Consider the following 18,846-nt stretch of genomic DNA (forward strand, 5'->3'; position numbering starts at 1 on the left):
TCCCTCGTGCGACGACGAAGAAGCGCTTCCTAGGGCTTCAACTGACAAAGACTCGTACCGATCGACTCGTCGTCCATCGCTCGGTATCGTCGTCGCTCGTCGATTCGTCGTTTTGTTTCCACCGCCTCCATTGAGCAACCGGCCAGGGAATGACCTTACACTGGAAGACCCAGTTTGGTGGCCGGTTCGACTCCGGCCCTGCATTACAGATTCTTCCTCCGCAGTACCGGTGGTGGTTTCGTGATTGTGGATGTGCTTTATGCTTAGTTGAGATGTAGCTGTATTGATCAGGACGATACACGGGCACTTGCATTTGTAGTACTGATTGCATTTCCAGTACTGTTTACCGTTCCGCTCACGGTTGCGGAAGAAGTGGATCCCATTGACGACTAGCAGTTGGCGACCGCTGCGTTGCGACTGCTTGTACGTGAACTTCGGTGCCCGGAATGATCCATGAGTGGAGTCGCCGCCCATTCGCAAGGGATACCAGTTCGCGTCTACAACGGACATTACACAACCTGCAAGTAAAAGCGCATGTGTTTGGTTAATAGAGAGAAATAGAATTCAAGAAAATCTAAAGCTAATAGATACTCTCTCCTCCCTCCTGCTCTCTATTTCTCTCCTCTCTTTCTTACACGAATGCATATAGGGAATGGGAAATTGTGGTTGCACGGTTCGTTGCAGTCACGCACAGTAAGTTAATGCAATTCACCATTGCTCGTTTATTATACAAAGAACATGGTTGGTTAACTTTCTTGAATGATTACAAGTAAATTTCTTAAAAGAGCTAACGTGTTCGAGTAACAGTAGTTCGAAATACACACACACACACACGCACACATCTACTCCCAGTCTTTGCGTATATTGCTCGCCATATCTTCCCTCGGTACGTCGTGGTTGTGCGCATTTTTCAACACACACTGTTCAGGATTTGAAACCGAGGTGATGGCACGAGCTTTGCAGTTGGTGTGCCACTTGCTACATTTCCAGTACATTTTACCGCCATAGCAGTTGTTCTTGATGTAGCGATGTCCATCGTACATCAGCACATTGTTCCCACGGCCATTGGTGTACTGTATCTTGTTCGCATCCACCGCAACGGGTTTGTTAAACTTGCGAACCGTAAGTGTCGGTGAACGGTGAGCGTTATCCGTCTTTGCTGAACTCTTATTGAGTTTCAGCTTGGGTTGTTTTGGTTGTCCGTGTAGCTGTAACTTGAAGTACGGATTGCGCTCGTTATCCATCTTCAACTGAAAGTGAGTCACGTTTGGCGACTGTTTCCCTTCACGCGCCTTTCTGATATCTGTAGCAAGTGAGAAAAAAAAATTAAAAATAATTAGTATGCTGTTCCAATGGTACGGAGCTAAAGCACTACTATTAAAACCATTTAAATTATGAGTCTAGTAACTTTAATACAACATAGATTCACTCTGTCTCTCTTCCTGTCTCAATATGGACCGTATGGTACGTTTTTATTTGATTTCATTGATCCGAAGTGATTCGGGATTGATGGAAAAAGTAAAGCGATTCTTTAGAGGTTTAGCAGCAAAGAAGTAGGAGAAGTGTGCATCGTTCAGCAGCTACTATTGTTCGATTCCGACTTTGGAACGACGAAAACCTTTTCCAACGTATTTTGGACCACTTTTGAAGGTGTTTTTTTCTTTCCAGCATGTTGTAGGGTAGGGCTTGTGATGATGGCATCGCGCTTAGGCGTCTCTGCTGTCTGGCGTGACGTATACACCGGTCTCGACGATGCTGCTCCACCGACGGATGAGTTTGGTTTCGATTTTCCGATCGAAAGTGCTAGCTCGATGTACGGAAGCTTCTTATTTAACAACGTCATCTTTGGCGATGTACTGCCACTGGTGACACTTCTTCGTGGAGTGTGTAATTTATCCGCACCCGAAAGCACTCGGTACTTGTGCGAGATTGTGTTTTTAACATCCTGGCCCTGTTTCGCTACCAGTCCGTGGTTGTGCGTGCCAGTGTTCAGTATTACTTTCGGAGTACTGTCGTTGCTTGACGATAATGCGGTAGTAATGCGTGCCCGGCATCCTAAGCTTCCCTACAAAAGACGATACAGCATGAGCATGAGAAGGAAGGTATATTGAAATGGATCGCTTCTGTTCTTATTTATTGAAAGATAGCATACCTTTTTCGCACAAATCCAGTACGTTTTCGATTGGGACTTGCGATTCTTTACGTAGCGATAACCGTTGACCGAGAGCAGTATGCTGCCCCGTTGTCCGACGATGTAAACTACTTTGTTATCTGGCGGAGTAATGGCATGCAAAGAAAAGAGAAAACAGTTAATAATGTAAGCAAACAATCATGTTAAAGGTACTACACAGAGAGAGTTCACTCTCAAACAGGATCAACAACATTCCACACAGCAGGGGCTAAAGGGTGTGGTAAAATTAGTTTTATTATTTTACAAAATCAGTTTTCCTTCGCAATTTCCTTCATAAACTGTTATTACAATGAAACGTATTTTTCACTTCGTTTGTATCTCAGCATTTACATGACCTTGGTTGTGGATAGTCCATTTTTAGTAGTTGTTACGCTAAGCGCACCCGCCCCCATTAAGTAATGCGCATCCACCAAAGCGCGCTACTCCACGATAGTGCAACAGTAGCGGTACACACTTGACTACACTTCCTCTTCTAAAATGGATCATGATTGTGTGTTGCGTTGCGCAGTATGTACGTTAGCTCGCCGCTCTTGTGCATGAAGGTAACGACGCGCGCCTTGCACCGATGCATTCCTGCTCGCGCACAGGACCAGTACGTTTTGTCGGTGCACTCCTTGTTCTTGGTGAAGGAATAGTCGCCCACCTTTAGCTTGCGACTGCCACGAACTCCCACGATGAAGCGTGCCGCATCTATAAACAGCAAAAGTGGTGAGAGAGAAAAAAGAAAGATTAATAAAAATATGAAAAGCGCATTAGGCAGCAGCCGTTGCATGCGACACTACCAGCACTCTGTTCTCAAAGATCTTCTACTTCTACGCTTCAGCATTGTTTGTTTGAACGCATTAAAAACACCGACAGCAAGTAAGGTTTATTCGTACAAATGTTTGCATTTTGTTTGTTTGTTCGGCCTTCCTCAAGTTCAGTAATCTTCATTAATGTCCACAATCGTATGAGCCGCCACAGTACTGCCGTCGAACATTTCCCCGTTCGCTAGGCTTAGCTCTAAACGCGTCACTTCACTTTCGTTCAGATACATCTGATTGGCAGGACGGTTTTTAAAGTAGTCCGACGTGCAGTCGTCGTTGTGTGCGCTGGTAATTCGTATCTCCCCACCCTTCAGCTCCTTCAGTAGGATCTCGCCCGGGCAACCGTACTCGATGCACGTCCACACGCTCCGATACGCACGACCGATCGTTTTCTGGTACAGTTTTCCTCTCAGCCGAATCAGTTGCTTTTCCGGACCGATCGCTATGAAGATGGCTGGAAAAGAAGTGAGGATCGTATAGAGACAAATCAATATCAATCATGATTTATTCACTACACAAAACACATTAGAGCGAGCATGCTATTATGGTAGAAGAAACAATTTACAGCGATCAATGAACGTCAAAGGCAGGGGTGATCTTCACGCGATCTTCTCGCATGTAACACACCAGACATGCGTTTGTTGTAAGTTTATTTTCTGAATTGGCACAACATTTCGCTTTTCTTCAAATTGCGCTTCACATTCACACCCAACCCGTAAGTGAGCCGTTCCATTGGGATGTGATTGTGAGCCTGACCGTTGAAGCGCATCATGTTTCCCTTCGTGACGATCGTTGCCTTGCACTTTAACCGCATCGCTTTGGAGCAGCGCCAGTACTCGGTATCGCCCGACTTGATGTTGCGATGGAACACATGGTTTTGGTACAGCAACTGTCTGGTACCGCTGGAGCTTTCGGAAAACATCGCCTCGGAGTGGTCAATCGGGATGAAGATCCGGGAACTTTTTTGACGCACTGCATAATTGTTGTCTGAAAGTAAAGAAAAATAACATAACAGGTGGTAAGCATATAAGATTCGTTTTAAGCATTAGCAATCAATGCAAAAGAAATATGTACATCGCAATATTTGAACACTGTACTATCCACTGATGTTAGGAACTATGTTAGGGTGATAATTAGAATCAATTTTTATTGCTCATTACTGGCGCGAAATTGTTGTGGAAGTGTTTAAAGCGTTAAGAGAGCAAGTAGAACGTAGCTTACAGCATTATTCTCTACTGTCGGATGTTTCTCTTCTTCTTCGACTCCTTTCTGGCAGACGACTGAGTGCTACTGTCGATGTCAAGATTAGTTCGCAACAGGTCTAACCGATTGCGTATGAAATTGCGCACCATGCCTGGCGTTATATGTTGCTTTTGCTGCTGGAACACGTCAACAATATGGGCTGAAGAAGGTAAAGGAAGAAAGAGAGGCATCATTAAAATGAATGCTAAAATTTCACTGCACAACAACTTACTTATCACAGCTTCCAGTGTTGTCGGATCCAGCGGGACCAAGTCAGTGTTCACCCTCTCTTTGCTATCGAGGCAACTGATCTTTAGCGTGTCCAATCCGAACATCAGCTGAATGAGCCGACCAGTGTAGACGGCCGGTTTGGAGGTGTAGATCGACAGCAGATCCTTGGTTGCGATGTACACGGAGCTTCCCGCGTGCAGTGGGACCTTCTTTTCCATCATTTTCTGTTTGCTGTCGATCTCACCTTTCTTTGCATCATTTTGCATCGATACGGTCGCCGGTTGGTTGAGGCTTGATTCGTGCGATGGCGGATGTGGAGGTGGTGGTGGTGGTGGTGTAGGAGGTGGTGGTAGTTGTGGAGTTGGTTGAGCTGTTCGTGATTGCCGCCGCAGCTGTCGTGCATCTGAAATGGTGGCCGCTTTTTTGGGAATGCTGTCCGTTGTTTTGGCACCTGTGGTAAAGAAAGATGGAACAAATCAGGTGTACTATTAGTAACGTGTTATCCACTGGTTACTTAATGGAGTAGCTCTACAGTTTAAAATTGTAACAAATTATCTTCCAAAAGCATCAATCTACATGGGCGGTTATGACTAAGTATTTTAGCAGATTCTCACTGTTGAGTTTATTAAAATAAAACTAATATCCTTAAAATTTAGTCACAAGTATCCTCGTTTCCATTCCACGGTCTCTTATCACAACATGCACACATAGGAAACTACAAAATACAAATGAGAGATGCTGCCTAAAGCCACGCGTTAAAGGTTGAAGGAAGGAACCCAACAAGGCTGCAGGGCTCTATGCGCTTAAACACAGCATGCGCTCTGTCTATCTCTCCCTTTCTTTAGCATCATTTGTCGACTGGACCACCGGTATCGCACGTTTTGTCCCGTTTGACTACGCGCTGTTTCCGTTTCACAATGTCGCTGTGTGTGTGGTACCGGTTTAGGGGTGTGATGTGATCGTCGATGGTGTACACCCGCGCCCGACACTTCTGGTTCCACCATTGATTGCAGCGCCATATCTTCTTCGACTGACCGCCCGTCGTGAGGACGAGCTTTTCGAACACGAACGGTTGGCCCTTGTAGACTAGCTGCTCTTTACCGCGCATCGTCCTGGAAAACACGGCCACATTGTCCTCCGATTCGTCATCATCGCTACCGCCACCGTCGCTGTTCGTTGCAATGATCGTCCACTTTCCTAGTCCCACTGTAAAGGTAGAAACAAAGCAAAGAAGAAACATAAGTTAGGCAAGCAGTGCTGCATGAGTCTGATAGATTTTTTTAAAAGTAGATATTAAAAACAGAGCACTCATGTGTTACATTGATTTTAAACCTACATCGAGCATAACAGCGGGGACACAACAACATGACGTACGTGGTTCCCCATCGCTAAACCTTCTCTCTCTCTCTCTTCTCATTTATTGCGATCAATCAACAGAATCAGTTCGTTTGTGTATATTGTTTTCGGACCTCCTATGCGTTCACTTTCTTCTCCTCTGGTGCATGGTTGTGCAGGTGTCGGTTCAGTTTCAAAGCACCGTCTTCCATGCGCTGTACCAGCCGTGCCAAACAGCGTCCGTTGGTGGCGTGCTGTAGCTCATTGCAGACACACACCCAATCGGTTGTGGTCCGAAAGCTGGCCGCTTTCCGGTAGGTGTAGCCAAGCAGATACATCCGATTACCACACGCGTCTGCAACCACACTGTATGGTAGCTTCTTCAACCAAACACCTGGCCGCTGCAACAACGCTTGATCGTCCTGTGTTGGAGGTGATGGTGGTGGTGGTGTTTCTGCTGCTGCTAGGTAAAGAAGACAGAAAGCGTTAATATATAGTTTAGATCTTTAAGAGGCTGAAAAGGAAATTTTAAGTATCTAAAGGAAATTTTATTTAGTATCACAGAAAGAAACGACAACATAAAGGTTAAAGCTGGAAGGTATTTTATTCCACGCCTATTGATAGGCGAAAGTCAACACCAAACTTATCATTAGTCTTCTTCAACCTCTGTAATAACCGCGATCGGGCCATGGTTGTGCCATTTTTTACTGAACCGTATGCCACCGGCACCGTCCGTGATGCATCGAGCGGCGCAAGCGCCCGGGTAACCGATCGCATTGCCATTCAGGCTCGTTAGCGGGTTCGCACAGACCCAGTTCGTCGTCTGGGAGAAGTTGGTTTTCCGCCGATACACGTATCCCCGGAAGTGAAGGTTCAAACCGCCCTTGCGATTGTTGATCATTTCGTAGGGCAGATCGTACATGAACGAGTTACGCCGCGCGCCCTTTTTCCGTGGAGCAGCAGCTACGGAAAAACAAACAAACCAAAAGAAGAGTTACTAAATTAACGTAAAACTAGCTCTAGAACTAGAACTCAAACTATTGCATTATAATGAAGGTTGTATCTATAACACTCCCCCACCAGCTGGCTGGACCAATTACAGTGGTAGAGTTTTTGTTTTGAAGATATTTGACAATCACTACACAGCAGCGCGCTTTTTTATTATTGCTAACAACTAACATATTTTATTATCAATCAATTTCGCTCCTTAATTCAGTATTCAGTATGGATTAATTCATTATTCAGTAGCAAACCCCCAAAGCGTGTGTCCTTACTTAAGTGGTTTGTGATTGTGCCGTTGAGCACCGAAACGTATCTTTGAATCTCCTTCTGTAGAGACACGTGCCTTGCAATTGCCAAGCTTGGTGGCGCCTTTGCAGCACACCCAGTTCATCGTTCGGTGGTGGGTTGTCTTTCGCACGTAAACGTAGCCCCGGAAGTGCAGATTCTGCGTGCCACGTCGATTCACGACGAAGGTCAATGGTGCGGTGTACCAAACCTTGGGCATCGGTTTCATTTCGTCCAGCAGGGAGTAAACTGGCCGAATCCGGCTTTTGGAAGTTGGGCAAATTGCGTCTGGAATAAATGATGGGATGTGAAATAGAAATTAAATTAAAAGAAAACTTAATTGGAAATTATACTAAACAACTACACACACGCGCGCGCATACAAACATACACACCTACAAAAAGAGAATGTAATTCCGGTTACGGAAGAGGATCACGATTGGCTTGTGGCATCGCACCAGTAGGCTTTTTGCGACCTTTATTGAATCTTGGCTGAAACTTTGCAGTGGGATTGTCGCGGCAAGAAGGGTTTATGTTTAGCAGCTTTCAGTTTCCCGAAGCAGTCGTCAGACGCCAATGGATCATCCTCGGCACTGTCGCGGATGTTGCGTCCCATTTGAATTTTGGCCGTTTCCGGACCGTGCGTATGCTTGCCGATGTTTACCACTACACCCTTGTCCTTAATTATACAACGACTCCGGCACTTGTGCTTTGTACAGCTGTAATTTAATGAAACATAAATTGGTATAAGCGTTAGTCACCTCGTACGGGGGGTATTTATGTTTTTAGGAGGTAATAAGGGGTACAAACAACACCACCACACAGCATCAAAGACTCACCGTATGCATCGCCAGTATTTGTCACGATTTTTGCGGAACAGGAAATTGCCCACCACGAGGAGAGGATAACCACGCTGGCTGAGAATAAACTCTAAGTAGAAAGTTAAAAATGCGTCAGTGTGAGAAGTTGATAAAATTTTGAATTTTAAGATTATAAAACCATTAGCAGATAAAAAAAGATACTCAAAAGATAATTGCTTTGGATTAAAAACGTTTTTTTATGTTTTATTCAACACTTTCTCGATGCAGCAAAATGCTTCTGTGCGCCGCCAAAAACCTCTTCCGTTGCGCTTAAAACTTGCCCGTTAGCAAACAACCCAACTCCTGATCGGGCTTCTCCGCTTTGATCCGGGACGATGAGATCGAGGAAGTCGATTTGCGAGCGCTAGAGGAAAACCGTGGCGGGACGGATTTTACCCAGCATTCGATGTCTATCTGGGACATATCGACCAGCTTCAGCTCGGAATGGTGCAACCGTCGGCTGTCGTCCATGTGGCAGTGTTCGGTTTCCTTCAGCACCGTATTGTTCTGGCAAATGATGCGTCCCGTACACTTGTGCGTCTTGTACCGGGTGCACAACCAATAGGAACGATGGTTGCGCGTCCGTTCGCACCGGTAGATGAACTTGTTCTTCACCAGCAAGGGTAGGCCGCGCTGGCTGCGTATGAAGAGGTGTGCTTTCGGGCTGGTATGTGTGGCTTCTAGCGCGAAGTGTCGTGAAGAACGCATCATTTTGGCGTAGTTGTAGTCGTAGTTGTGCGTATAGATCGGGAAAGAAAAAATGGGAAGATAAAATTGCTCATTAACACAAACTTATCCTACGGCTTGGAGATGCTTGGCAATAACACTATAACAAAACTGCTAAAGAAAAATATGTTATTTTCTGGGATGTGTGCTTGAATCGAATAATATGAAGTACACATAGCATTTTTCCTTGGATGAGGCACACCACCTTGCGCGAATAAATAGAGATGGAGCGGTTATGCTTTTATTCTATATAAGAAAACTTGGCTCAGAGGTAAAAATACTGTTTCGTTTTGGCCCGTTTAGGGATGCACATTTACGTTTGTTTCAAATGCTGGGTATAAATACTAATATTGCACACGTTGACGGTGACATGACTTAAGTTTTCTCAGTGAACAGTGTATTTGTAAGTCACACCGTATAAAGATTGCTTGTTGCACAAATTCCAATCATTATTGCTCCTACACTTGTTGCTGCTTTCTTTTGTTAGTAGCTATTGCTCTACGGCATTGACGACGCCCTTTCGTCGCCCCAACCCGACGATACCAGAAACTACAACTCCACCGTCGGCAGATCATAATCTTCCATCTTTATGAGATCGGTGATCGCCGGCGAAAGTACGGCAGTTGTAACGGATGGTATCATCGGTGCACTCGCTACCTCGAGCGTGGCCGAGTGCGTTTGTTGTCTAATGGTGCGCATAATGGGTTGCATCTGCACCTGCTGCTGTCCACCGGCAGAGGTAGCACCATTATTATCATTTTGAGGATTGGTTGCCATCAGGAGCAAAATATCATCACTACTAGTTTGAATGGGATGTTGTTGTTCCTGTTGCTGTTGCTGCTGTATGCGCATCATTTCCAGCTCTTGCTGCTCGTCGGCATAGTTGCGGCGCGCTATTCGTTCGATTTTCTCCGTGTGCGGTGGATGGTTGTGCTGCGCGCCGGTAAGGGCACTAAGCCGTCCGCCCTTGACTACGCAGCGTGCGCGGCACCGTTCCTCTTTCACCTTGCGCGAATAGTTATGACACCGCCAGTAGCCGATATCGCCACGTGTGCTGTGACAGTTGTAAAGAAAGTTGTTCAGCACCAGACACGGTGTGGACCAGGGGCTTTTGATGAACTTTAGCTCAACCGTTGAGTCCACCATCGAGCTGGGTGCCATCGGGCAATTCGACGATGGTGGACAGTTGGTGGTGATGTTTGTGGTGGTGGTGATGGTGTTGATGCCATCCAACACAGGTGATGTAGCTTTTTTCCACAATTATTGGAAGAAAATAAAAATACATATTCTTGGTTAGTAGGGGTATCGCCTACCAGGGAGGAGGTTTGAATGTGCTGGGTGGTGATGGTAAGGCATTGTAACTTATGATCCACTCACAAGTAAAGGGGTGAGGTTAGTTATGCATGTGTGTTGCGATTTGTCGGATGTAGTGGCATTTTTATTAGCAGTCTTTAAAAGCAGTCATTACTCTGACACCAAGCTGCTGCCATTTATTGGTTTATTCTAGGTTGGTGCTCATAATTCTTTTTTTTCACTCAACATCCATCGTATAAACAATAACTAGATCCAACAATGCATGGCTGCCACTTGCTGAGCACATACAACTATACATGTAGAGGACATTGGAAGTGTAAAAACACAGTATTGAGTATTGAGTATTGAAACCCCGCTTTTCCTACAGCTTATCTCTTTTACATTTATTTTGTAAATCGAATTGAACTCCATCGTTCTGCTTAATAAAATTAAATACATCTCGAAATACTTCTTTTACAACATCCACTAGAGAGCAAACTTTACAGCACACTTTTGCAAGAGACAACTTTACAAAGTGCAGATATCTTTCACAATTACGCTTCCGCAAAGCGTCGCATTGACAATGCGCTTATGGTCATTGGGGTGGTTGTGCTCCACTGAAAGAGAAAAGAATGAAATGGTAAGGTAAAGAAGAGGGGTGGTTAGGCTTTGAAAAATTAAGGGAAATTGGCGCAGATACCATGTTTCGAAATACATACAGGATACACACACAAAAACAAACCTACCTCGTCCATTCGTGATCATAATTTGGTTTCCAATTGTTTTCAGCCGACCGCGGCACTTCTGACCCCGGTTGTAGATACATTCCCAGTACAGGACATCTCCGTTGCGACCCTGGCGCCGCAGGTTCGACCGATACAGATAATTGTCGTGCACGAGCTGCAGGCCGCCTTTCCGGCTGCCGAGGAACAAATGTTTGCCGCCATTCACCACTACTGGCCGCTTTATGTCAAGCCCGAACAGATAGTTGTCGTCTTCTTCCGGAAGTGTGTATGGGGGGTGTTGGGTGGAGGCAATGACGAGCAACCATTACGGAGGAGTGTAGAGAGAAATTGCAACACACAGATGTATCTAATTAATGATTTACGATATTCACAAGTTTCTTGTCTTTGGTATGAAGTATTTTATGTATTATTGAGTTAGTACTACGCAACGATCCACGTTATATAGATTTACTTTATTCTAACGAATACGAATTCACACTTTTCTCCTCTTTCATTTCGATAGGTATTATCCAGCAAAGTAGTAATGCAAATGTATCTTTATCTCACCCAGATTCAGTTTTCCAGATGTCCTAAACATTTCGTTTTCTTTAACGTTTCTACAGGGATACTAATGTTACTAAGACTATAATGTTGTATTATCTAGTACTGACTTTTTGTCCTACATAAACTAGCAATTAAATACAGGTGAACATTATTTCATTTACATTTTTCGTCTGTTCGTTTCATAAAATACGTTCCTCGTCCACGAGTTTAACTTACTCTCTCCCCCTTCCGCTTTTTGCATATAACGTTATGAGAAGGATGTACATCAAAAAACCTAAATTATATAAATAGCCCAATTTGTTAACGAAGTGATAGTTTTGCTTTCCAACCCTCGTGCTGAGCAAAAAAGTTAACTGGAATAGTTTAAGCTTGAAGTGACCACGCCGATTTGTGGCCCAACTGCCCTATCAAATGAACGCGTTCATTACTAACCGATTTTACTTTTTTCGCTATCAATTTGCTCTCTCGTCAACCCGTGCTCGAGCAGATCTAATCTTTGGCAGTTTGGTGCATTGCACTACTACGATCACGAACCACTATCTTAAACTCTGCACCCGTATCGATCACGTCCACCTTGTGATTTTTTACGTCGATCTGATCTCGTGTACGGATGTTCACGTACTCTTCCAGATCTTCTGGGAAGTCGTACAGTGCTTTGTCCTCTATTTTGCTCGAGTGATCATTGTGATTGTGTTCGCTTCTTATGCCAATCAGCTTGTTCTGTTTCGTCACGCACGTTGCCTTGCAGTGGTATTTCAGCAAATCACAACACCGCCACGTGGTACGACCGTTCTGTTGAATCATTTTTCGATTGTAGATATATCCGTCGTACACCAGCTGGGCGCACTTTTTCTGCGATCGTATGAACTTTACAGTGTCTGATACAGGCGTGTAGATTGGTCGGGTGGGTGGTGTGGTGTGCTGTTGTTGTTTGGCGTCATGAGTGTTGAGAACTCTTGATACTGATATTGTTGAGGGCAGCACCAATTTCTGAGCTGGTTTGAATTTGACGACCGGCGAAGGCAACGGGTGCCGCCTCTGCACCAGATTTAATTTAGCATGAACAAGACGACCTTGGTGTTGATGTTGCACAGTAGAGGAGGACGAATGCCCTAAAAAGAAGCGTGTCCACACCCAAGCAGAAGAGAAAAAATCGGACTGGAGTACAACTTTTTTAAACAACAACACTCGTCTAAGTGTATGCATTCAGAATAGTAAATAAAGAGAGACGATTGAAAGAAAACCAATATTCCAAAATTGAAAACGAATACACAGAACAATAATTATAAACGTTCGAGTCGAATGATGCACCTGGCGGAGATTAAGTTAACAGTAATTTCGGATCATTTATCCTACCAACAACGAAAAAGTAGACCGTGCACATATATATTAAGACGGAAAATGCATGAGCTTTATTCAATAATTTTCATTTCACAAATTCGTATATAGTGGTGTATATTCACTCAAATACCCTCTATAAGGCACTTGCCACGAGAAGCAGCATTTACGAGGACCATATACAAACGTCGCCTCACAGCAACCCAATCCCTCAGTACCCATCGTTTTAGATTTTGATTAGTTTAATTGGAATTCTTCCCACAAACGATAATTCCACAACGAAATGTTTCATTGTTATTTTGTGAATGCTAGGATCATTTTAGAGTGTCAATCCGTTTCAAGAATGCGTTAACACTAATGTAGGAATCAATTCGATCGTTATCTGAGCATTAATTGCTATATTAAAAAAAAAAACAGTATCTTTAGTTCAATTATCACGCGATAAAAAAATATTTGGTGCTGTATACATTACAACAAAAAACCAATTAAATTGGAAACTGTGTTACACGTTTCAAACTAAACCACGAACAAACGTGTCAACTTAATCAAGCAAAATTTTGAACTTCAATCCGTTAAGAGAGAATCTCAACGTATTATAATACAGCTTAAATATCGATTTGTGTTCAAATAGAATAGTATTATGTATATCTCAAAACATAGCTTCAGTTGCTTGGCATTTTTGGCTAGGCCAATAACGCTTATTAGTGCATAGAAAATAATACGTAACAAAAATTGTGAGTGGAAACGGAATGCATTCATAGCGAATGAAATACGCTCAAATGGAAACAAACGGAAGTGTGATTCTTCCTTCAAAAACAAAACAAAATGTGCGAGCATCAGCATCAGCAAGTACTATAACAACTCTCTGATTCCTATTCGACTGTTGCAATGTATTCTACTGAAGCAGAGAATACACAAAAACGGCTTTCCTGGACAATCTCCACAAAACGTGGTAACCCATTTGGTTTTCGGTTTTGGCAGCCTCTCCGATTCCAGAATGTTTCTATTGTAACACGACACGCATCTGCTACGTTGTGCCGGAGATCCGTTGCTCTTCTTCAGCTCATGAAACTTGCTCACAGTTACGCCGCCGCCGCCTTCGTCCAGTTTCGGTTTTTCTCGTAAAACAACCGATGATGCTTCCTCCATTCCCATCATCCTCATGCTTTTTCTACGTGTACAAGTGATAATGGCCGAATTGCCACTACTATTACTACTTTTGGCCGCATTTAGCTGATCCCACGCCGTTCCGGAAGAACTGGCCTCGTTGGCATTAAAATTTCGTAAAGGTAACTGAGAGACGTGAGCGGCGCAGGGCTGTTCGTCTTTGACTATCACATCATCGTCTTCCTTCTTGATACTTTCTAATAATTCCATGAGAGGAGCAGAACTGTGCGCATCTACATCGGCGAGCCGGATGGATCTTTGATCTGTAAATGTATAATTTACAGGAAAAGAGGCAATTTAAGCACTGATTTCACTCATTGTCGAAGTATGATCAGAAAAAGAGTGGTATCAATCAAAAGAAAACATTTACTGCATAAAATGTATTTATACAGTATGGTAAGCGTCACACTTTCGTGTAAGATCAATTTTATTTTCCAGGGAAGAAAAAAAACTTTCCATCAATTTTATATGCTGCATTACTGCAACTGAACAGTATATTTCGCCTACAAAACTAATCACGAACAGTTTTATGGGCTAACGCACTAAAAATACATCATGAACGTCATCCATCAAGGGAAAGGAATCATGTATTCGACACGCGGACAGTGTTAGTGTTGAGTAGTAGCTCTCTTCACCTTCAAGGCATGTCCGTTTATATCTGATTTGATTCCTAAAATGAAGAAATATTTGTAGCCAATCACAAATATTTTCTGGAGTTTTAAAATTATCGCAGACCTGCTGCGAACGTGCCAATGTGCCTTTTCACATGATACTTAATTCGCATCTTTTATCACATCGAGAAATAAATTTTTAAAATGATGCGAACTGTTCTGCTCTCTATAAACCCGACCAAACTGTTTTCCTATGCACATGTTTTCACATTCTACATAAAAACAGAGAATGATTATACTTACGTGATGACCTCATTCTTACCGGTGCATACCGAATATGAGATGTATGATCCCAATTGCGACTGTCCAAAGATAAATGTTTGCTTCTCCTAATTTACTTTACAGACTGATAAACATATAAACATTGAAGCATACTTAAAAAGTTGATGATTTGCAGCATAGTCATGTTTATAAGCAATGATTTAGCACAGATGTGATGCATACATGCGTAAAGCAATATTCATATCAGGCATCATATACTTGAATTCAAAACAGTTTATTCATTTTGCAAATTATGAGAAACAAACATTTTTCTTACTTAACAGGGGCAATCTGTGTCTGGACAAACGATGAAAACTAGGTGAAACTTTCACCTTCTGGCAAGGAATGTACGAGCGAATTTCTCATGTGTCTTCTTACCTATGCTTATTTCTAAGTAAATAAAATAAAATGTATACCCACCTGTTACCTTTTTACCAGTTGGAAGATCCTGGACCAGATCCTCTATTTTCCATCATCATCAGTATGCATCATGCACAGTAGTATTTCTCTCTTCCGTTGATGTTCCGCTGATGTTACGACGCGCGTAGATGCGTGTTTCATTGTTTTCACATTAACTTACCGATATGCAAGAGATATCAATTAAGACATCCCATTAACTATCACTTATACAGATATACACTATTGACAGAGAGATAGAGCGACAAATTTGCGTACGATCGGTGGCAAGTTCCACGACGAAAATTATTCTACGACACGAGAAAAATATCCTAGCCGGAAATTTAATATTGCTATTTGCGTTTGTTCAACGACGAATCAATAAGAAGGACACTTTAATTAATTTAATGCTGATGTTAAGAACAAATATGTGTTCGCGGTTTGAATACACACAACAAAATGCCTTAATAATCGTTAAGCGCGAGACCATACTTTACTACCATTAAAACGAAATAGAAAAATACGACGCGACGCGACCCGGTTGCAGTAAAGTGACCACAAATATTGAAAGGGAAATTGACAGATGAAATGAAAATTATATAATAAATCTTAACATTTAGTGTTGTTTATATGAAATAAATACATGGTTTATGAACCATAACAACCTATCGTAAGGACTGCAGTCTGGAGTGGTACCGCGAATTTATCATAGCAAATGGTTACCAACCCTCCGAGACTACTTTCCTGATAAGCTGTTGCAGAAAAAAGTATTGCTCACAAAATGCTTCCCATGGCTATTGCGTTTCAAAACGATGACAAAAAATGTGCTCTCTATTAGAATGATTTTTGGGCAATCTATATTGGGGTCAGAGTGATCATGATCTTTGCTAAGTTATATATATCCCTGTACTTACATACTGTTGGCGCAGCTGTTCCAAGCACATCTCGGTGCTAAATACGATGAACTCAAAATCACTTTTTATAATAATTCGCAACTGTAACGTAACACTCACGTATGTATAACAAACTAGTATTGACATTAAACGTAATCTATATCATTGTAATTTTGCGCATCGTTATACTGTAACAGCGCATAATTAACACGTAGAACCAGGGTTGTACCCATCAATTCTTGTCACTAACGTTTGTCATCTTCTTTCTTCCATCTTCATTGCCGAGTGGCCCAAAACATTGTAATATTTGGCCGCCACGTTAAGAACACTTCGTAGATGATTGCAGAACACACATACACACTTCAAATTCGGTTGTATCGTTTTCAACCCCATCCGCACACATCCCACCCCCAACCAAAGAAGCAAAGATCATATTCATCTAAAAACCCTCGGGGCCAATATGAGAAACATTTGCAAACGCCACTGATTTCATGCTCGTCGATTGAGAAACGTGGTTAGTACACCTACCTTGTGTCGAAATTTCCGTCGCATTTCCGCCGTCCGATGTGTACGAGTCCACGAATCCAGATACGCCAGGTTTCGCTCCTTCCTCGCCCTCCGTCAAGTAGGATTCTTCGTACTTGCCCATGGCCATGTCACCGTATGTGTCGTCTTCCACGTAGTTTCCATCATCGTCGGCATCACCTTGGTCGTGTTCCGAGAGCTTCTGTTCCTGTTCCGTTTCAGCGTCCACCGTTTCGATCTCGGCCGTCTCATCAGTGTAGTCCGGTTCAGCCTTGGGATTTATCGATTCGATCGGGAGCTCAATGTATTCCGGTTCGATCACTTGCGCGGGAATTTGCTTCACTATTTGCACCGTCTGCACAGTTTGCACCTGTGCCGGCGTCGAGTCCGATGTATCCAATCCGTCGCTGCTGGCACTGATGGACATTTTCGTTCGCTTGCTAGCGTGGCTTTGGAGACCGCGCTGTGGCATGGTACGTTTCTGCGAGCTGAGATTTGACTGTGCCGATACATGGTGAGAGGTGGTGGCTTGGATGTGTACTACTTTGTCGTCTCCACTCTCTTCCGATTCTAATTTGTACGATTGAATGCGGTTACGCTGAACCTTTGCTCGCTGTGACGCAGGGGACGCAGGGATGGTGGCGGTGGAAATTGTTGCCGTAGTCACAGGGACTGCTGCTGCTGCTGCTGGTTCTTCTTTGGCAGGCGATTGATGTGTCGGTGCACTGTCGCCCTGTGAATTTACGAAACAATTCAACAGAAAACATCATTAGCTTTGTCCAATACACGTCGCTCCCTCACATCCGATGCCATGCATTGATCAGTAACTTACCGTTTCTGTTAGCCCTTTAATTTGCAATGCTTCGGCAGTACTGATAAAGGCGGGTAGGGCATCTTGCTTCACGTTCACCTCGCCACAGTACATGAACTGTATGAGATCTTGAAGCGCCGAATGGCTTACGTCTTTCAGGAAAACTGCAATCATATCACATACAATATAGGGTTGATTAGTAAATTGACAAAAAAAGATGTTCTACATGTATGACGATTCTGCGCAATAGCAACACTTTAACCGATCAATATTGAAAAATGGACAAATTTACAAATGCCTTTGTTGATAAAAACTGATTCATCGAGACAGTAACTATGTTACTTGGCATCTTCCTTTTTCAGAAAGCAAACAAAAAATGCGGATCATTTTCCAGAACGTTCCCAATACTTACTGAACGCATGTTGGTTCACGGGGACCTGCGTGAACATTTTCCGGAAATACGGGGAACATACTGATAGAATAAGACGATGCGCCTTAACTAGATGACCTTCTGCGGCCAACGTCACGTCGACCAAGTCACCACGCTGAAGGGATTCGTGAAATCCCGCAGAAAGGTTGGAATTGAAATTGTTCCAACATAGAGAGAACTGCTCATCGTCCGCCATCTTGGACGACGCTACCGCTTCCCGCTTCAATCAATGACGCTGTGGAATGGAAAAAGAAGAAACCAAATTAATAGAAAATCATCGTTTAACGTTTAACGCAATTTAAAGATACCACCACCCAAATGCTTTAGTACAAATTTTCTTAATTTCATTTTTTTTTTCCTTTAACATTACTGCCATACCCCTACTGTTAACTCTATATCATGGCGCTAATGCTTCTAGCTAGGTTGGCAAGATACGGCGTCATTACAATTTCATACAACGGTCAAAAACTTTTCCTCACGAAAATCCAAAATCAGAAAATTTTCTGATTTATTCCGTTCCACTCCATCATCAAAATCAAAACAATCGACCAAACTCGCCAACAAACCACTCGAATTCACCGAAAGCCCTCGAAAAAATATCCCACGCGTCGCTTTCGAACATCCACGAATCGAGCACACACTCCACACACCTAATAATGCGCCGCCATTTTCCCGACATCGATTTTTCGACCAAGTGGTGAAAAAGAAACATGGCGGCTAGTTTGGTATGCGGTAGCGCTAGCGCTCCATCGTGGGGAGTAACACAAATCGATCTCGTTTCACGACAATTACTGGCTCTCTTCACGAAATTCAGCACCCATTTCACTGCACGACCTTCAACTTACCTTAACTTTACGTTTTACACTGATTTTAGTGTAATTTAACACCAAGTCTGAAGATTAAAATCACTTTCACATACACGGGCCGCGGAGCGACAGCGTCCGTTCACGGGCACGGTCTCTTCACAAATGGCGCTGATGGCGTCGGCTTGCTACACCGTCATCCGCACACCACGGCAAAAGGCGGGCAGCTGCAGCACATTTGACAGCTGTCCGTTCATGCTATAAAATTTGCAAGACGTCACACAAAATTCAA

At 43.3% G+C, this 18,846-nt stretch overlaps 4 protein-coding genes across 13 annotated transcripts; all 4 read right to left on the reverse strand.

Moving 5' to 3' along the window:
• Nucleotides 1-660: 660 nt before the first annotated feature.
• LOC133392287 (uncharacterized) lies at nucleotides 661-1,244 on the reverse strand. Its single transcript, XM_061652866.1, has one exon. It carries the CDS (start codon nucleotides 1,242-1,244, stop codon nucleotides 843-845), a length of 402 nt encoding a protein of 133 aa, XP_061508850.1. The 3' UTR covers nucleotides 661-842.
• LOC133390936 (modifier of mdg4-like) lies at nucleotides 661-18,806 on the reverse strand. Of its 10 annotated transcripts, XM_061652847.1 has the most exons (7): nucleotides 18,597-18,806; nucleotides 17,734-17,986; nucleotides 17,343-17,485; nucleotides 16,514-17,243; nucleotides 4,472-4,921; nucleotides 4,219-4,399; nucleotides 3,843-3,984 (listed from the first exon to the last, which is right to left on the reverse strand). In XM_061652847.1, exons 2-6 carry the CDS (start codon nucleotides 17,945-17,947, stop codon nucleotides 4,230-4,232), a joined length of 1,707 nt encoding a protein of 568 aa, XP_061508831.1. In that variant the 5' UTR covers nucleotides 17,948-17,986; nucleotides 18,597-18,806; the 3' UTR covers nucleotides 3,843-3,984; nucleotides 4,219-4,229. The 10 variants fall into 10 exon arrangements, with proteins under 10 accessions (XP_061508832.1, XP_558892.3, XP_061508831.1 ...); XM_061652848.1 differs by lacking the exons at nucleotides 3,843-3,984; nucleotides 4,219-4,399; nucleotides 4,472-4,921 and adding exons at nucleotides 661-2,065; nucleotides 2,153-2,271; XM_558892.3 differs by having other exon boundaries at nucleotides 3,034-4,399.
• Nucleotides 5,055-6,268, reverse strand: LOC133390953 (uncharacterized). Its single transcript, XM_061652867.1, has 2 exons — nucleotides 5,807-6,268; nucleotides 5,055-5,676 (listed from the first exon to the last, which is right to left on the reverse strand). The coding sequence occupies exons 1-2, from the start codon at nucleotides 5,835-5,837 to the stop codon at nucleotides 5,318-5,320; spliced, it is 390 nt and encodes a 129-aa protein (XP_061508851.1). The 5' UTR covers nucleotides 5,838-6,268; the 3' UTR covers nucleotides 5,055-5,317.
• Nucleotides 6,391-7,219, reverse strand: LOC133392288 (uncharacterized). Its single transcript, XM_061652869.1, has 2 exons — nucleotides 7,080-7,219; nucleotides 6,391-6,768 (listed from the first exon to the last, which is right to left on the reverse strand). Exon 2 carries the CDS (start codon nucleotides 6,725-6,727, stop codon nucleotides 6,455-6,457), a length of 273 nt encoding a protein of 90 aa, XP_061508853.1. The 5' UTR covers nucleotides 6,728-6,768; nucleotides 7,080-7,219; the 3' UTR covers nucleotides 6,391-6,454.
• Nucleotides 18,807-18,846: the final 40 nt, after the last annotated feature.

This window comes from Anopheles gambiae, chromosome 2 (genome assembly GCF_943734735.2).
Source record: "Anopheles gambiae chromosome 2, idAnoGambNW_F1_1, whole genome shotgun sequence".
In the NCBI taxonomy this organism is placed as follows: Eukaryota; Metazoa; Arthropoda; class Insecta; order Diptera; family Culicidae; genus Anopheles; species Anopheles gambiae.